The following is a 19,829-nucleotide window of genomic DNA, read 5'->3' on the forward strand; positions in this document are numbered from 1 at the left end:
CTGTACTCCAGCCTGGGTGACTATACTCCAGTATGAGTATAGCCCAGTATGACTATACTCCAGTATGAGTATAGCCCAGTATGACTATACTCCAGTATGAGTATAGCCCAGTATGACTATACTCCAGTATGAGTATAGCCCAGTATGACTATACTCCAGTATGAGTATAGCCCAGTATGACTATACTCCAGTATGAGTATAGCCCAGTATGACTATACTCCAGTATGAGTATAGCCCAGTATGACTATACTCCAGTATGAGTATAGCCCAGTATGACTATACTCCAGTATGAGTATAGTCCAGTATGACTATACTCCAGTATGACTATGCTCCAGTATGAGTATAGTCACGCAGCGTGACAGAGTGAGACCCTGTCTCAAAAAAAAAAAAAAATCCTCTTTCAGTTGGCTCCTATATTCCTTTTGACATAGTTCCATCACTGTGTTTTTGTTTTTAGCACTTCCTTACTTTCTGGCACTCATTTTGTGTATTCCTTGATCTAGTCCTAGAAACAGCCATTTCTCCAGAGAATCTTTATTCCTTTTATTAGAGAATGGTCTGGGCCCCCCCAGGTGTGTTCCTTGCTACTAGGTTGTCCTTGCTTCTCAGTCCTCTCAAGGGACAAAGCAAGGAAATATAGGTATGCATAATAAACCAAGTATATACATATATCTATATATATAATGTGTTTCTATATGCATTCATCTGTATCTATATTAAACTAGAGTTCATACTACTAGCTCCAACTCTAATCCATTACCACACAGATCACTCCAGCCTTCCCTTCTTGCTTGTCTATAGCCTTCTACTCCAACAGTAAGAAACCTGGTTCCTATCGTCACCATCCAGTTAATAATTGTTCGATTCTAGTACACTTGTATAGTGGTTTCAGAATTATTACCCCATACTGCCACAGGAAACTTTATCAACTGCAGTATAGTGCTTATGTACAGTTCCCATTGCCTTTAGTCTTACGGTCTCATTTCCAAAGTTACTCAGCTCAACACCTTTTCTCTGGCCCCTTTCAGTGAGGTTATTGCATACATTTGTAATACAATTAGATTATTTTGTCACTCTGCATTCCATCCTGGAATCCCCACACTCCTGATATCATTTTAAAAATTCTGAACATGTTAAATTCCACTCTGTGCTGTACATAACACATGCATGGTGTCATGTACCCACCATTATAGTCTCAGACAAAATAGTTCCACCACCCTAAAAAAATCCCATGTGACTGATTTAAATCTCTCCCTTCCCCAAACTCCCTGTTTCTGTTACATTTTCTAAACAGAGAATGTACTGTATATCATTGCTTCTCATCCTTTCCCCTTACAACATGTTCATATTTATAAATATGTGATCTCACTTCAATCCTGAGCGTTCCCACCAAGCAGATGACTGAGTAAAACTTAGAGAAAGAGAGTGTTGGCCGGGCACGGTGGCTCACACCTGTAATCCCAGCACTTTCGGAGGCCAAGATGGGCGGATAACTTGAGCTCAGGAGTTCAAGACCAGCCTGGGCAATGTGGTGAAACCCTGTCTCTACAAAAAATATAAAAATTTTATTTAAAAACAACAACAAAAGAAAGCGGCTTGGTCAAGATCTCAGGGAGTGATGGTGCTGGCACTAGAACTTGTAGCTTTTGACTCCTGGTATGATGCTCTTCCCGCTAGATTATTCTTTTGTCTTTTCAGTAGAGAGTGGCATGGTTATGCAGAGAGACAAGAAGAAGAAAAAGAAGAGGAGGCAGACATGGTGGTAAATGATTATTGAAAGCATATATTATTAACAGAAGCTTTTAAACTAAAAGTATAATAAAGTGGAATTTTAGTTCTGCAAATTAGGTGAACTTTATACTCCAAAATCCTTGCTGCTATCAACCACCCCTAAATGGCTGGATTAATATGTTTTAAAAAGAAATCTTATTAAACATACCCCTGAGCCAGCAAGAAAGAGAAATACTCAGAGACCAAAAGCTCGCAAAAGTCCAGAGCTGAATGAGCACTGAGGTTAGCAACCACCCAAAGCCTACAATGTATAAAAAACAAAATGTGTCACAAAAATTGATCTAAATAAACCCAAGTTTGGTTTAACAACAGAAAGTACATCAACGTAATTTGCCACATTACCAGATTAAAATAAAAAATCGTATAATGACCTCAGCAGATACAGAAAAGGCATCTGATAAAATTCAACATTCACTCATGATTAAAAATCAAAACTTTTAGTGACTGTGAAATGGAAGACAATTTCATTAACTTGATAAAGGGTAGCTGCCAAAAACTTATGATGTCATCCTTAATGGTGAAATATTAGAAGTATTCCCTTTATAAACATGAATAAGACAAGGATGTCCATTATCAATGGTTCTACTCAACACTGCAATGGAGGTCTTGGCCAGGACAGTAAGAAAGGAAAGAGAAATAAAAAGTAAAAGGTGGAGGAGGAAGTAACAAACTGTCACAGTTTCCTAAGGATATGATTATCTACACAGAAAAAATCCCCTAAACCCTACAAATGACAATTATTACTATTAGATGGAAAGTTTGGCAAGATTGCCAAATAAAAGATCAATATACAAACAGACAATTATATTTTCATATACTAGCAAACATATAGTTAGAAAACCTAATTTTAAAATACACTATTTAGCAAGGCACAGTGGCACCACTTGTACTCCCAGCTACTCAGGAGGCTGAGGCAGGAGGATGACTTGAGCCTAGGAGTTTGAGGCTGTAATGCACGATGATCACACATGTGAATAGCCACTGCACTCCAGCCTGGGCAGCACAGTGAGACCCTACTTCTAAAAAAAATACATACACACATCCATACACACACACACACACACACACACACACACATCATTTATAACAATGACCGAAAATATGATACACTTAGGAAGTTGTAAAATATGCAAGTCCTTTAAAGAAAAAATTATAAAACTTCACTGAGCCACTAATGAAGATCTAACTAAATAAATGGAGAGCTACATAGTGACTCTTGAATACAATGGGTTTAAACTTCATGGGTCCACTTATATGAGGAGTTTTTTAACCAAACTCAGATTGAAAATACAGTATTTGGGGGATGTGAAATCTGCATATAAGGAGGGCCAACTTTTCATATACTTGGGTTCCACAGGGTCAACTGAAAGACTTGAGGATGTGTGGATTTTGGTATATGCGGGCATCCTGGAACCAATCTCCCTAGTATACTGAGGAAAGACTCTATAGTCTTCATAGATAGGATTATTTGATATTGTAAAGATGTCAGTTCTCTTCAAACTGATACACAGATTTAATGCCATCCCAATCAAAATTTCAATAAGGCTTTTGGGAAGCCCAAGCTGATTTTAAAAGGTATATGAAAGTGTCAATGGCAAAAAAGAAATAAGACTCTCCTAAAGAAGAGGAGTAAGATGGAACACTTCCCCTACCAGCTCTCAAGCCTTATGATAAAACTGCAGTGAATAAGTGGTCACTTATCACCCCAGGGACAGAAAAATAAGATAATGGAACAGAAAACAGAGCACAGAAATAGACTTGACCAGATAGGTAACCTGATCTACAACAGAACTAGCACTGCAGATCTGTGAAGAAATGAAGAGACTATTCAATAAGTGGGTCTGGAACAAGTGATTATTCATATACAAAAAATAATAATAATGAAAGGATCTCTAATTTATACCATACCCTCAAATCAATTTCATCGCTGACTGAAGACTTAAGTGGGAAAGTTAAAACTTTAAAACCTAGAAAAAGAATAAGAGGATATCTTTATGACCTCAAGTTAAGCAATTCTTAAACAATAGTCAAATTATAACCATAAAAGGAAATACTGACTACTTTTACCACATTTAATGTGAGCTTCTTTTTTTATATAGTATCAAATAAGCCACATATTGGGAGAAGACATTTGTAACACATATTATGATGAAGAATTGGTATGGAGAAACATGAAGAAACATTCTAAACTCAAGAAGAAAAAGACACACAATCTAAGAGAAAATGGGCAAAAGTCATGATCAGGCTTTGCACAAGAATGAAAACAGGAATGCCTAGTGACACTAAAAATAGATGCTCAACTGTATTTATAATATGGAAAATGCATAAAAATCATAATATGATAGAGTCTTATATTCACTACATTGGCAAAAACTTAAGTCTGACAATACAAATGCAGACAAGGATGTAAAGTAATGGGAAGTCAGCTAATAGAATAGAAATTACTATAACGACATATAGAGTCAACATGGTATCACCTGAAAAAGCTGAAGGTGCATAACACGGTTTGGTTGTGTCCTCAACCAAATCACATCTTGAATTGTAGTTCCCATAATCTCCACATGTCATGGGAGGGACACAGTGGGAGGTAATTGAATTATGGGGGGCGGTTATCCTCATGCTGATCTTGTGATAGTGAGTTCTCATGAGATCTGAGGGTTTATAAGGGGCTTCTCCCCTGCTTCACTCTGCACTTCTCCTTGCTGCTGCCATGTGAAGAAGGATGTGTTTGCTTCCCCTCTGCCATGATTGTAAGTTTCCTGAAGCCTCTTGAGCCATGTGGAACTGTGAGACAATTAAACCTCTTCCCTTTATAAATTACCCAGTCTCAGGTATGTCTTTATTAGTAGTGTGAGAACAGACTAATATACTAAATTGGTACCAGGAATGGGGTGCTGCTGTAAAGATACCCAAAAACGTGGAAGCAACTTTGGAACTGGGTAACAGGCAGAGGTTGGAACTGTCTGGAGGGCTCAAAAGACAGGAAAATGTGAGAAAGTTTGAAACTTCCTAGAGACTTGGAGGGCTCAGAAGACAGGAAGATGTGGGAAAGTTTGGAACTTCCTAGAGACCTGTTAAATGGTTTTGACCAAAATATTGATAGTGATATGGACAATAGAGCCCCCCACCTGAGGTCATCTCAGATGGAGATGAGGAACTTGTTGGGAACTGGACTAAAAGTCATTCTTGCTACGCAAAGATACTGGAGGCATTTTGTCCCTGCCCTAGAGATCTGTGGAACTTTGAACTTGAGAGAGATGATTTAGGGTATCTAGAGAAAGAAATTTCTAAGCAGCAAAGTGCTCAAGAGGAAGCAGAGCATAAACGTTTGAAAAATGTGCAGCCTGATAATGCAGTAGAAATGAAAAACCGATATTCTGGGGAGAAATTCAAGCGAGCTGCAGAAATTTGCGTAAGTAACAAGCAGCCAAATGCTAATCACCAAGACAATGGGGAAAATGTCTCCAAGGCATGTCAGAGAACTTTGAGGCAGCCCCTCCCATCACAGGCCTAGAGGCCTAGGAGGGAAAAGTGATTTCCTGGGCTGGGTGCAGGGCCCTCCTACTGTGTGCAGCCTCGGGACTTGGTGCCCTGCACCCCAGCTGCTCCAGCTGTGGCTAAAAGGGGCCAAGGTACAGCACAGGCCATGGCTTCAGAGGGGGCAAGCTCCAAGCCTTGGCAGCTTCCATGTGTTATTGGGCCTGCGGGTGCACAGAAGTCAAGAACTGAGTTTGAGGAACCTCTGCCTAGATTTCAGAAGATGTATAGAGATGCCTGGATGTCCAAGCAGAAGTTTGCTGCATGGGTGGAACCCTCATGGAGAACCTCTGCTATGACAGTGTGGAAGGGAAATGTGAGATTGGAACCCCCACACAGAGTCCCTACTAGGACACTGCCTAGTGGAGATGTGAGAAGAGGGCCCCCATCCTCCAGACTCCAGAACTGTAGATCCACCGACAGTTTGCACCATGTGCCTGGAAAAGCCTCAGACACTCAACACCAGCCCATGAAAGCAGTCAGGACAGGGGCTGTACCCTGCAAAGCCACAGGTGTGGAGCTGCCCAAGGCCATAGGAGCCCACCTCTTGTATCAGCATGCCCTGGATATGAGACATGGAGTCAAAGGAGATCATTTTGGAACTTTAAGGTTTAATGACTGCTCTATTGGATTTTGGACTTGCATAGGGCCTGTAGCCCCTTTGTTTTGGCCAATTTCTCCCATTTGGAATGGGTGTATTTACCCAATGCCTGTACCCCCATTGCATCTAAGAAATAAATAACTTGCTTTTGATTTTACAGGCTCATAGGCAGAAGGGACTTGCCTTGTCTCAGATGAGACTTTGGACTTAGATTTTTGAGTTAATGCTGGAATAAGACTTTGGGAGACAGTTGGAAGGACATGATTGTGTTCTGAAATGTGAGGTCATGAGCTCTGGGAGGGGCCAGGGGCAGAATGGTATGGTTTGGCTGTGTCCCCACCGAAATCTCATCTTGAATTGTAGTTCCCATAATCTCTACATGTTGTGGGAGGCACCCAGTGGGAGGTAACTGAATCATGGGGGTGGTTACCCTCATGCTGTTCTCATGATAGTGAGTGTGTCCTCATGAGATCTGATGGTTTTATAAGGGGCTTTTCCTCCACTTTGCTCTGCACTTCTCCTTGCTGCTGCCATGTGAAGAAGGGCGTGTTTGCTTCTCCTTCCGCCATGACTGTAAGTTTCCTGAGGCCTCCCCAGCCATGAGGAACTGTGAGTCAATTAAACCTCTTCCCTTTATAAATTACCCAGTCTCAGGTATGTCTTTATTAGCAGTGTGAGAACAGACTAATACAATGCACATACCATATAATTCAGTAATTAAGTACCTAGGTATATACTCTGGAGCAACTCTTTGTGGCAGCAGAATTATAACACAGTCCCCAAGATACTCACCCCCTCATCCTCTGCATAGTCCATCAGTGTGGATGGGACCTGTGAAAATGATGGACAGTCATCTCCTTCATAGGTTACTTTTATGTAAGACCTCATCTTAGCAGAGGAGGTCAGAGAGACATTCTCCTATTTGCCTTGAAGAAGCAGACTGCCAGGTTGTGAAAAGGGCCATGAGGCAGGGAATAGTGGGCAACGTCTCAGAGCTGAGGGCTTCAGTCCTATAGCTGCTAGGAATGGAATTGTGTCAATATCCAGTGAGGGTAGAACAGGACTGTGAGTCGCAGATGAAACCACAGCCCAGGCTGACACCATAATTTCAGCCTGGTGAGATCCTGAGCAGACAATTAGGTTATGCTGTTTTAGGACTTCTACAGGAATTTGAGGTAATGAATGGGTGTTAATTTAAGCTACTAAAACTGTGGTAATTTGTTATACAGCAAAAGAAAACTAACGCATTCTTTAACATGTGTGCCAGGAGACAGGGATAAGAATGTCTATAACAGCACTTTCCTAGAAATAAAAAACCCAAAAGAGGCCAGGTGTGGTGGCTCACGCCTGTAATCCCAGCACTTTGGGAGGCTGAGGCAGGCAGATCATGAAGTAAGGTGTTCGAGACCAGCCTAGCCAACATAGTGAAATCTCATCTCTACTAAAAATACAAAAATTAGCCGGGCATGGTGGCGGGCACCTGTAATCCCAGCTACGCAGGAGGCTGAGGCAGGAGAATCGCTTGAACCCAGGAGGCGGAGGTTGCAGTGAGCTGAGATTGCACCACTGCACTCCAGCCTGGGCAATAGAGTAAGACTCCATTTCAAAAAACACAAAAACAAAACAAAAAACATGAAAGAAACAAAAAGCCTAGCTAGTAGAAAGGGGATAAATTAATTGTAATAAATTCATACTAGGAAATACTACACAGTAGTAAACATGAATGAATTACAGGTACGTCGTAAAATGTAATGTTGAGAAAAATATAGGCAAGCTATAGAAGAGTACACGTATATAATATGAATGATGTTCAAAAACATTTAAAACAATTTTTTATTTATCTAAAGAGGAAAGAGGGATCTGGGAACCAGCAGGGCACATAAGAGATGTCAAAGTTTTAGGTAATATTCTGTTTAAGTTGATGATAAGTATATGGGTGTTCATTTTATAATTGTTATTTGTATATTATGCTATGTTATCTGTAACATAGCATAAAAGGATTGATATTCTTTTGAATAAATATTGTTTAAAATAAGAGGGTGAGTCTGCAAGCTTTACTATCAATCCTTTAAACCTAAATCTTTCTGAAAATTTCGTATATGCATTAATATACTGTGTGTTCAGACACACATCATTAAAATATAGAGAGGAAAGAAAACATAAGAACCAAACTTGTGGTCAAAAGGTTCAATAACTTCAAAATAAATTTCTAAAAGTGACTTGCACCTGGACTACTACAATCACCTGCTAAGTGGTCTCTTATATTTCACTCTTGTTCTTGATGCTGCAGCCAAGTATCTGTTTAAGAAGAATGTCATATCACTCTAAGGGTTTTCCATCACATTTCCACAGTTCCACATGGTCTAACCCCTACCTACTTCTGAGATCTGATTTTATTCACTTTTCCCACATGCCCTAGCCACATAACAAATCCTAACATTCCTTAGCACTAATGTATAATGCTGATGTGCACCTTTAATAAAGTCCAGGCATTGTTTCTTTGGCATCACATCATGTTTCCAATTTGTTTTGAGGAGTTTGGGAATATTTACCGTGGTTCTGTTTTATTAGGATTTCACTTGATTCTTTTCTTTTCCTCATCCTTAATATCCACTATATCAGAATTCCTGTCAACTCTACTTCCAAAATATATCTTGAATCTTGTTCACTTCTTTCCATCTCTCCTGTTACCACTCTAGTCCAAAACACTATAATCTCTTACCTGGATGAATGCAATAGCCACCTGTCTCCTTACAATTATTCTTGCCTTCCACAATGTATTTTCCACTCATTTTCCATCATTTCCATAATGACCTTTTTATAACACAAAATAGATCATATCACTCCCCTCTTCAAAGCCTCCTATCAGAATAAAATCCAAAATTCCTTACCATTGCCTACAAAGCTTAACATCTTGGTCCCATCCGACTGCTCCAAGTTTACCTCCCTCCTGCACACTAAAGAGCCACACTGGCCTTCTGAGAGTTTTTGACTTCTTATTATAAGCCTTAGGAATCCTGAACTCAAGCATCCCTTTGCCTGGACTACTACTCTGGACTGTTGCAGATCAGCTCCTCCTCATCATTCAGGGCTCAGCTTACATGTATTCTCTTTAGAGAGGCCTTCCCTGACCACTCTGGCTAAAGCAGGGTGTTCAACCACCCTCCAGCACATCACCCTGTTTTATTTTCTTCACAGCACTTATTGCTACCTGGAAATCTTATTTTTTCATCTATTTACTTATTGTCTATCTCCTCCCACCTGTAGGGACCCTGTCTATCCTGTTTACTTCTATACCCTATGCCAAAATTTTCCCCTGCACATTATGGATGAAAAACAAAAACATGTTGAATAAATGACTTCCTATAGCTTAGTTAAAATTTGTCTCTGAATAAATGTTCAAGTTTAATAACCTGAGTATTTTACACATTTATTCAGTTATACTATGTTTCTTTAAACAAAGAATATGAACAAAAAGCATTTTATTAACTTTTGAATTAATATTTCTTCTTTCTTGTCTTTAAAATATCATGGCTAGGATGGTTAAGTATTCTGTAAACATAACACAGACAAAGAATAGAAAAAAACAAGAACTAATATTTGTTCTATGCCCAAAACTAAGAGAAATCATTTTCCAATCATAAAACTGTATCTATTTATGCCATTTTACCTTCAACAAATGGAAAATATCTACTTTATAGGTAGAAGTCTTAAGGATTTAAGTTTTTTTGAAAGTTATTAATATTGTGACTTCCTACTGATTTAAGGAGTAAGTGGAGACTAAATCTGCATCTAAGCTAAAAGTAGCTGCTATTGCCAAGTATTGTGGTATATGCCTGTAATCCCACTATACATGCCAGCTACTCAGGAGGCTGAGGCGGGATGATCGCTTGAGCCCAGGAGTTCAGCACCAGCCTTTGAGATTTCTTCTCAAGCAAATAAAATAAAGTAAAAAAAAAAAAAAAAAAAAGTACTTAGCCATTGATAATAGATTCTATACAAACATACTGTTTTTTATAGCCCATTCATTTATTCAACATACATATGCATTAACCACATTTTAGGTAGTGTAAAGCAAGGAGAATTATATTACTACTCAGTTTCTGCCCAGGTTAGTTGGGAAGACAGACAAATGACAATTCTAGTATAGTGCCACAACAGTATGCACAGTAACATGGAAGCACAGAAAAGGCTACTAACCAAGCTGGAGGAGTTAGGGGGAGGGTCTCAGGGGAGCTGTGATACCTGGGATGAGTCTTGAGATCAACTGATAAGAGGAGAGGAAACGAAGCTTCAGACAAAGAAAATCTCAAATATAAAGGCACATTGGCTTGAGAAAGTCAGCAAACATGTCAGAACCACAAAAGCAAACATGAGGGATGACCAAAGAGATGAGGCTGAAAATGTGGGCAAGATAATGAAAACGTGGGAAGATAATGAAGTGCCTGGTATTCTACCCAAAGAGATTCAGATTTTGTACTGTAAGGTACCTTATGTGAACCCCTAGGGATTTTGTACACATACCTTTAAGGCTATGAGATTTCTGTAGGAGAAACCTTTCATTTTCAATTTGATAAAAATCTTTCAAAAAAAAGAATATTAACAAAAGGACACTCTGGATCATCTGAATGAGCACTTTTTAATTGAGTGCTGTCACAAGATTTGAATTCACACGTGTGTTTAGGAGTGTATTGCTAAACAAGTGGTGCTGTTTGTCATTGATACATGTTAATGAGAATGAAATGGGGACTACTGTATGTAAATGATGTTGTTTGTCAAGTGAAGGACAAATGAAGCCATGACATACTGAACAAATTAAGGTTTTGTGGTGATTTATATAAAGAAAAGAGGTGAAGGCATCAAGTAATCTCTCAACACAAGGGCAATATGGACAGACCTTTCTGTAAGGAAGGTACACCACAGAGGACATTCATGATTAGAGCTTTTTAGGTCCAACTAAAGTCTCATTGCTCACAATCATTTGAATTTATTGGTTTTATAGCTTTGTTTCATTTAACTTGTAGATGTTTGGGTGTTATCGGTGTATAAAAGATACAACACACACACACACAAAATTAAAAAGACAAAAAACAAGAAAGAGACAAGATGAGGCGTTTATACCTAGTTTTATCTTTGCATATATGTGACATATTAAAAAGGTTTTAAGTTAACAATGGAGGATCCTGGGTATCTTATTTGGGTATAAGAAATACTGCTCAGCCAGGCGTGGTGGCTCATGCCTGTAATCCCAGCCGTTTGGGAGGCAGACGCAGGCAGATCACCTGAGGTCAGGAGTTTGAGACCAGCATGACCAATATGATGAAACCCCATCTCTACTAAAAATACAAAAATTAGCCAGGTGTGTTGGCATGCGCCTGTAATCCCAGCTACTCGGGAGGCTGAGACAGGAGAATCACTTGAACCCGGGAAGCAGAGGTTGCAATGAGCTGAGATCATGCCATTGCACTCCAGCCTGGGCAACAAGAGCAAAAAAACTCCGTCTCAAAAAGAAAAAAAAAAAGAAATTCTGCTATGGGCCAGGAGCGGTAGCTCATGCCTATAATCCCAGCACTTTGGGAGGCCAAAGTGGGCAGATCATCTGAGGTCAGGAGTTCACAACCAGCCTGGCCAACATGGTGAAACCCCGTCTCTACTAAAAATATTAAAATTAGCCAGGGGTGGTGGTGCGCGCCTGTAATCCCAGCAACTGGGGAGGCTGAGGCAGGAGAATCACTTGAACCTGGGAGGTGGAGGCTGCAGTGAGCCAAGATCGCCCCACTGCACTCCAGCCTGGGTGACAGAGCAAGACTCCATCTCAAAAACAAAAAACAAAAAAAAAAGGGAGCCTGTCTAGGGGCTAGGGGAGGGATAGCATTAGGAGAAATACCTAATGTAGGTGACGGGTTGATGGGTGAAGCAAATCACGATGGCACATGTATACCTATGTAACAAAACTGCACGTTCTACACATGTACCCCAGAACTTACAGTATAATAAAAATAAATAAATAAATAAGAAATTCTGCTATGGGTGTTCGGAGCCGCTGAAAGAATGCAACAGGCAAGTGACAGCTTGTGCTTTAAGAAAATCACTCTGGCAGCAGTATGGAGGAGGGCTGGAATTAAAAGTACCCAAGTGATAGCAGCAGGAGGCAGACAAATCCTAGGCAGATGGGGGTGGGTCCCCAGTGAAACCTGACCTTCAAGCTGAAGACAGTTTAAAGCCTAGCTACAAGTCCTGGATAAATCTATGGACCAGATCGAGAACCTCTCTTCCCATTTGGCGCACTTTCCTCTGATTGATCCCCACCCTTCACCTATTTTACATGTACCCACCCTTCTCTGTTTTTTCACACTGTTGTGCCCACCTTTGAGGGGTGCCTTTGTTTTAGCCTCTTTTGCATACTCACAAACCAATCAGCATGCACTTCCCCATTCTGAGCCCATAAAAGCCCCAGACCCAGCCATGCCAGAAGAGAGGCCACCCTACTTTGGGTGGGGGACCACCCTTGCGTCCTCCCTTGGCTGAGAATAAAAGGAGTTAGCCAGCTTGCTTTAGGCAGACAGTAAGGGAAGAGTCCCTGAAGAACCTACAACCTTCCCCAAAAGTGCTTACACCAGATGTTTTGTGCAGATAAGGGAATTTGCACAGGGGGCTTGCCTAAACATGCCCACAACAGAAAATTCCATTCCCTAACACATGTGCAGTAAGGGAAATAACCAATATGGAGTAGCTCAGACTAAGGGCCCATGAGCACACTGGAAGGATGGGGTGGAGCCTCCAGCAATTTGCACCTTAAGCCCAGGTATTCAACTGTAAAGGGGGCAACCAGCAACCTGCTTTCAGGACCCCTTTCTTTACTGAGAGCTTTCCTTTCACTAAATAAATTCTACTCCACTCACTCTCCGGGGTCCACACACCTAATTCTTCCTGATTGTGAGACAAAAACTCAGACCTAGCTGAGCTAAGAGCAAAAATCCTGCATCAAGAGCTGTTTTGTTGCTCAATAAAACTCTTCTCTGTCCTCCTCACCCTCCGATTGTTAGTGTAATCTCATTCTTGGACACAGGACAAGAGCTCAGGATGCCACCAAACATGGGTAGGAAGAAGAGAGTAACATGGTAGCTCTCTGCCCCACCAGCAGCGCCTGGTAGCCACCCTATGCAAAAAGAAGCAGGGCGGGGAGCCAGGCCAGCCCCAGGGACATGGGCCGGAGTGGGGTAACAGGACTGATAGGGCTGTTAACATGCCCCTGTTCGTCAGGCTGCAGACGGCAGGTCTAAAAGAGCTGTTAGCATGCTGTAACACCCACCTCTGGGGCTTCTGGGTTGCCTGACCCATTTGGTTACCACCACCTTCCCCTAGTCTGGACTCCAGAGTACACTGTGGGAGTCACTTGTGACATGCCTGGTCCAGCCGCAAGCGGTGCACGGAGCCAGTTCCTGTGCCGGCACTTGGAGCAACCAGCTGGATACCACACAACTCTGCACTCACCAGCTCAGACACCCTCTCCTGCCAGGGGCTGAGCCCACAGTCAGGTGGCCACAGGATCCACACCTGCGTGCAAGCCAGGAGTGGCCCAGTGGGCCAGTTGTGCAGGGCACCTCCTGTGGCAAGCCCAACCCGAGCAAGGCCTGGGTAGGTCTCCGGCTGCGGAGGTCTCCAGTGGCAAAGCAACGTCAAAAAAAAAAAAAAAAAAAAAAATCCTGTGTCACAAGTAAGGCAGAAATTAGGAGGCTACTTAATAATGTGATAAAAAATGGTGAGGCCCTAAATTACTTAGGTGAAATGACGATGAGATGGATAAGAGAGTCTAAAGGACTTGGTTGTGGGTGAGGAACAGCAAGGCATCCAGGATGACTCTCCCTTGGTGACGACTTGGTGGTGAAATAAAGGCCACAGGAAAGAAGACAAACAAGTGGGGGCAAAGAGGAAGGAGAAATGAGAGAGTTGATGAATTCAATTCAGAAATGATTTGAATTTCATTTAAGCCAAAGAAAACCCAGTTATCTTTTCTGGGTTCCAGTTTTCTCAGTGACAGCTGCATTCATGAATTACCAAATTAACTATTGTAGCACTCTCTAAAAATATACAAAGCACTCTACCGTATGCTGTAAATAAGTCATGAAAAATCAGCAAAAGCTCGAGCCCTGAAGGAAATTCAGCAGGGTAAAAAAGAGATACGGCCAATTTTTACTAAACACTTAAACTGTGACCCAACACACTCACCCAGTACTGCAAGTACTCACTTAATGTCATCAACAGATTTTTGGAAACTGACTGTAAGCAAAATGACATATAACAAAACCATTTTTACCATAGGCCAATTGATATAAACAAAAGTTAAGTTCCTATAACGTATTTCTGGTCACAAAAACATCACCAAACTCCTAAACACAAACCAAAACACTTCTAATATTAAACATCGAAATAAATGGGAGCTATACATACATTTAAGGAAGATTAATAAAAACAAGTAAGATAGTTATTTACCTAATTATTCCAGTTCAGGGTCGAGGGTGGCTGAAGCCTATCCCCTCAGCTCAGGGTGCAAGGTGGGAACCAACCCTTGGACACGACGACATTCCATCGCAGGGAGCACTCACACTCACACTCAGACAGGAAACACAGACAAGGCCAATTCATCCAGCCTGCACTGAGATGTGGGAGGCAGTACCCTGGGGTACCTGGTGAAAACCCATGCAGACGTGGGGAGAAGGGGCAAGGTCCACACAAACAGTAGCCCCGGTAGGAAATTATTATTTTTTCTCATCAAGTTATACAAAATGACACTGAACGAAAAAATGCGATTCGAGGACCTGCTGTACTGTACTTTTTGCTCTGCCAGTCAGGTGCGATCGCTGGCTTTCTTTGAGCACCTATGAACAAGAGGTAGCATGCCCAAGTCCACGTGGGAGATACAGCGGCCCCACCCTTAAGGGACTTAGAGCAAGGCGGTGGGACACATGTAGTGCAAGCTTGCTGAAAGTTTAGTGTGCTGGGAACTTTGAACGTACAGGCACGGCTAGTTAACAAAGTATATCTTTTACTTAGAGACATCGACGAGGAATATCTTAGGCCGTCCAATAAGAATGTAAGCATTTCATATTTTATTCCCTATAAAGAAAAAAGAATGGAGGCGAGAGGAAATAAAATGAAGCAATTATCGCAAAACCAGTCAGTGTCTCCGCAGGCCACCCAAGGACGAGCCTCCGGGAAAGAGTAACTCAATCCCAGTTTGGAGGGTGAAACTAAGAGTGAATGGGAAGCCAGCATCTTCCTAATAATACAAAAGCACAGTTTACCGTCCCCCTCAGCCAACGTGCGGCTGAAGGGAAAGCCGCGGGGCGTACCTTTAGCACGGGACGCTGCTTTGTGGGGATCGCCCTCGACACAGCGCCCCTCCCGGCACCTGGCCAGAACCTCCCAGGGCGAAGGTCGCGGCTGAGAAGCTTGTGAGTACCGGGGCAGTGAGGGAGGGATCCCTAAGTGCAGGGCGCACACACCGGACGGAGACCTGGAGGCGGCAGCACCGCGCCCCCGGGGCTCTGCTCAGCTAGCCACTCGCAGCACAGAGAAGCGCGCCGGCAAGACAGCGCAGCCTCTGCGGGCCGGAGGAGGCGGGGCCGCGGCAGGCAGAGGCGGGGCCGGGCAAGCCCTCGCTCCCCGCCGCCTGACGGGAATTGTAGTTCCTGGGAGAAGCCGGGCTGCCTCACGAGGCACTGGGAACTACATTTCCCGGTGAGAGAGCGGCTCCGGCTGGCCGCGCGGTACCGGAGCGTCGCACTGTCAGCGGCCAGAGAGCCTCAGAGGGGCAGATCGAAAAGGGAGTGCTTCTTCCCTTCTCTCCGCGCTCTGGCGGTGCAAGCGGCTCTGCTTTCCCTCGCCCCGCCGTCGGGTGCTCCCTGCCCGCCTCCCCGTGTCAGCTTTTCCTGGGCCCCGCCGGGAAAGTCTGGGCCTCGAAATTCGAAGGCAGCGGCGGCTGCCCAGCACGGGAGTGTGGGGCGCGCCACTCGGCGGCCCAGCCTACCCAGGGCCCGGCCCGCGCCTCCATGGGCCCGACCCGGAAGCCCAACGTGTGCAGCCGGCTGAGTCGCCGGGCTCTGGGCTGTTTCTCGCGCGACGCAGGCGTGGTGCAGAGGACCAACCTGGGCATCCTGCGGGCGCTGGTGTGCCAGGTGACCGCCAGCCGGCCTGGGCGGGACGGAGGGCCGCGGGCGCCTGGCGGCCGAGCCTCCTGCGGGGATGCGGTTTTAACGCGCTGGGGCCTCCCTTTATAGGGTCACATGTGATGGGGAGGAGGATACAAGCTCGGAATCTGGGAGATTAGTCAATAGGTGGTAATAGGGCCACCAGCTGCTTTTAGTTTTACGCTTCTTATGTCTTACCTGGAAACAATTATTCTAAAAGTTGATCACCTCATTAAGCCAAAACATGAGGGCAGAGTGGAGGAAGGATGCAAAAAGTTTTTAAATAATATAGGTGAAATTATGTTGCTTTGAAAATTTAAAATCCAACTTAAAATTGGTGTACAGTGGAAGCCTAAGAGTTCTTTCCTGAACGGAAATTCTTTATGTCTTTTAGGAAAGTACTAAATTTAAGAATGTTTGGACAACTCATTCCAGGTCACCTATAGCCTATGAGAGAGGAAGAATATATTTTGACAATTATCGGCGCTGTGTCAGCAGGTAACTTTTTATTGATAATTTTGCTGTAATTCACCTCACTGTTGATCTTAATTATAATTTGTATAGAACCACATGCCTAAATTAGTGCCTAGTGAAATAGAATGAAAAAAACGGGTCCAAAATAAGACTAGGCAGTAAAAAATGCATGTAATTTTAAAATCTTGTTAAATCTAAATTTTCAGGTGTCATTTTTGTAAATACCAACTTAAAGCAAAACTACAGTGCAGGCAAAACCACAGATTGTTCAGAGTACTGTTTAGTGTTTAATCTACTTACACCGCAGTCAAGAAATCCAGTTGCTAATCAAATAATTAGATGCTGCTTTGGAGAATTGGTGGATTGTGTTTTGGAAGTACTTGCCTTTTTTTTTTTTTTAGAGAAATTTTTTCAAACAAAAGCCTAGTATTTAGAGATCCAAAATGTTTAACAGTCAACCTCATCCACAACTGTCCAACATGAGGGGGGAAGGAAAGCCACAATGCATCCCCATATACTCATTACCCAGATTCAAAAACTATCAAGATTTGCCACATTTGCTTTATCTAACCCACTTTTCCTTTTGCATGACCTCTTTTAAAGCATATTCTAAACATACATCAGTTTGCATTTTTAAAAAATGGGCTTTTTTAATAGGCTTTATTAGGATATAATTCACATACCATATATTTACCCATTTAAAGTGTACAGTTCAATAATATTTAATACATTCACAGATACATGTAATCACTACCACAGTTAATTTTAGAGCATTTTCATCACCTCAAAACAGAACCATGTACATTTAAGCAGTCACCTCAGTACCACCATTACCCTCAGCCCTAAGCAACCACTAGTCTGTTTTCTGTCTGTAGATTCACCTATTCTGTACTTTTCATATAAATGGAATCATATAATATATGGTCTTTTGTGACTGGCTTTTTCACTTTGCGTGTTTTCAAGGTTCATCCATGTTATCACATGCATCAGAATTCCTTTATAAAGTTGAATAATATTGCATTGTATCAATTACCACATTTTACTTATCCATTTATCAGTTGTTAGACATTGGTGTTTCTACCTTTTAGCTATTATAAATAATGCTGCTATAAACATTTCCATGTAAGTTTTTATGTGGGCATTTATTTTCACTTCTCCTAGATTATACCTAGGAATGGAATTGGTAGGTCATAAGATTATGCTGTAACTGCGTTTAATAGTTAGAAGAACTGCCATACACTTTTCTAAAGTGGTAGTACCATTTTATGTTCCCATAAGCAGTATATGAGGGTTCTGATTTTTCCACATTCTTGTCAACACTTGATGTGTGACTCACAGCATCTCACTGTGGTTTTGATTCCATTTTCCTGATGACTAGTGACGTCAGGCATCTTTTCTTGTGCATATTAGCCATTTGTATGTTATCCTTTGGAGAAATGTTTGGTTAGATATTTTGCCCACTTGTAAATTTTTTTTTTTTTTACAAAAATCCTTACATATTTTAGGTACAAGTCCCTTATCAGATATATGATTTCAAATACTTTCTCCCATTGTGTAGATTGTCTTTTTACTTTCCTGATGTTATTGTTTGAAACAGAGAGGTTAATTTTTTTTTTTCTTTGAGACAGAGTTTTGCTCTTGTTGCCCAGGCTGGAGTGCAATGGCGTGATCTCCGCTCACTGCAATCTCTACCTCCCGGGTTCAGGTGATTCTCCTGCCTCAGCCTCCCGAGTAGCTGGGACTACAGGCATGCGCCGCCACGCCTGGCTAATTTTGTATTTTTGGTAGAGACGGGGTTTCTCTATGTTGGTCAGGCTGGTCTCGAACTCCCAGCCTCAGGTGATCCGGCCGCCTCGGCCTCCCAAAGTGCTGGGATTACAGGCATGAGCTACCGCGTCCAGCCACAGAGAGGTTAATTTTGATGGAGTCCAATTTATCTAAATTTTTTTCATTACTCATGCTTTTGGTGTCATATCTAAGAATCCATTGCAAAATTTGAGGTCAGTAAGATTTGCTCCTAGGTTTTTTTCTAAAGGGTTTATAGTTTTAGCTCATATTTAGCTGGTTGATCCACTTTGAGTTAATTTTAGTATAGGATATAAGGTAGGTATCCAACTCCCTTTTTTTTTTAACATGCAGCTATACATTTGTCCTAGCACCATTTATTAGAAAGACTTTTCTTTCTTCATTGCAAGGCCTTGCCACCCTTGTCAAAAATCAATTGACCATAGACACTTTTGGATTTATTTCTGGATGTTCAAGTCTGTTCCACTGATCTGTATGTCTGTCCTTATGTCAATACCACATTGTCTTGATCACTGCTGCTGTGTTATTTCTTCTTTAAATGCTTGGTGGAATTAACCATGGAAAGCATCTGGGCTTGGCACTTTCTGTTTTGGTAGGTTGTTCATTATTGATTACATTTCTTTAATAGATACAGACTTATTCAAGTTATCTAATTCTCCTTGGGTAAATTTTGATAGATGGTGTCTTTCAAGGAATTCATCTAAATTATCCAAACTTGTGAGCCTAGACTTATTCATAATATTTCTTTATCATTGTTTTAACGTCCATGAGATCGGTAGTGATAGCCACTCTTTAATTTCTCATATTAGTAATCAATTTTGTTGACCTTTTCAAAAAAACAGCTTTTGGTTTTGTTGATTTTCTCTATTGATTTTTGGTTTTCAATTTTACTACTTTCTGAGCTAATTTTTATTTCTTTGCTTACTTTGGATTTAATTTGCTCTTCTTTTACTAGTTTCCTAAGGTAGAAACTTAGATTACGATTTGAAGTCTTTCTCCTTTTCTGCATATGCACTTACTGCTATACCTTTTCCTCTAAGCATTGTTTTTGTTGCATCCCACAAATGTTGATATGTTGTATATGCATTTTCATTTAGTTCAGAGTATTTTTAAATTTCTCCTGAGACTTCTTTGACCCATGTGTTATTTAGATGTGTGTTGTTCACTCTCCAAATATATTGGGATTTTCCAGTTATCATTGTTTTATTGATTTGTGGTTTAATACCACTGTGACCCAAGAGCATACTTTATATTAGTTCTAGTCTTTTAAATTTGTTAAGGTGTCTTTTATGGCTCAGAATGTGGTCTACCTTGGTGAACGTTTCATGTAAGCTTGAGAAGAATGTGTATTCTGCTGTCGTTGGATGAGATATTCTGTTTGATCCAGTTGACTGATGGTACCTTTCAGTTTAAGTATATGCATAATTACT

The 19,829-nt window shown here is 41.7% G+C and overlaps 2 protein-coding genes across 13 annotated transcripts in view; one reads left to right on the forward strand and one right to left on the reverse strand.

The window, feature by feature from the left end:
• METTL8 (methyltransferase 8, tRNA N3-cytidine) overlaps positions 1-16,220 on the reverse strand; it is a 113,741-nt gene extending 97,521 nt beyond the window's left edge. For 2 of the 6 annotated variants that reach the window (XM_063694988.1, XM_031008749.3), the window contains exon 1: positions 16,078-16,179. Coding sequence is in view for 1 of the 6 variants with exons in the window: in XM_019022698.4 (XP_018878243.3) it covers positions 16,078-16,085 (8 nt within the window). In the remaining 5 variants the exon portion in view is untranslated. Of the gene's footprint in view, positions 1-14,422; positions 14,942-15,282; positions 15,543-16,077 lie in introns of those variants that run through there. The other 4 variants (XM_031008746.3, XM_055379168.2, XM_019022698.4 and 1 more) reach the window with 3 other exon arrangements.
• DCAF17 (DDB1 and CUL4 associated factor 17) overlaps positions 15,312-19,829 on the forward strand; it is a 63,171-nt gene continuing 58,653 nt past the window's right edge. For 3 of the 7 annotated variants that reach the window (XR_008677351.2, XM_063694985.1, XM_063694986.1), the window contains exons 1-2: positions 15,982-16,107; positions 16,514-16,617. Coding sequence is in view for 3 of the 7 variants with exons in the window: in XM_063694985.1 (XP_063551055.1) it covers positions 15,982-16,107; positions 16,514-16,617 (230 nt within the window). In the remaining 4 variants the exon portion in view is untranslated. Of the gene's footprint in view, positions 15,385-15,552; positions 16,108-16,195; positions 16,412-16,513; positions 16,618-19,829 lie in introns of those variants that run through there. The other 4 variants (XM_055379161.2, XM_055379162.2, XM_004032775.4 and 1 more) reach the window with 4 other exon arrangements.

The sequence above is a fragment of the Gorilla gorilla genome, chromosome 11, assembly GCF_029281585.2.
Source record: "Gorilla gorilla gorilla isolate KB3781 chromosome 11, NHGRI_mGorGor1-v2.1_pri, whole genome shotgun sequence".
In the NCBI taxonomy this organism is placed as follows: domain Eukaryota; kingdom Metazoa; phylum Chordata; class Mammalia; order Primates; family Hominidae; genus Gorilla; species Gorilla gorilla.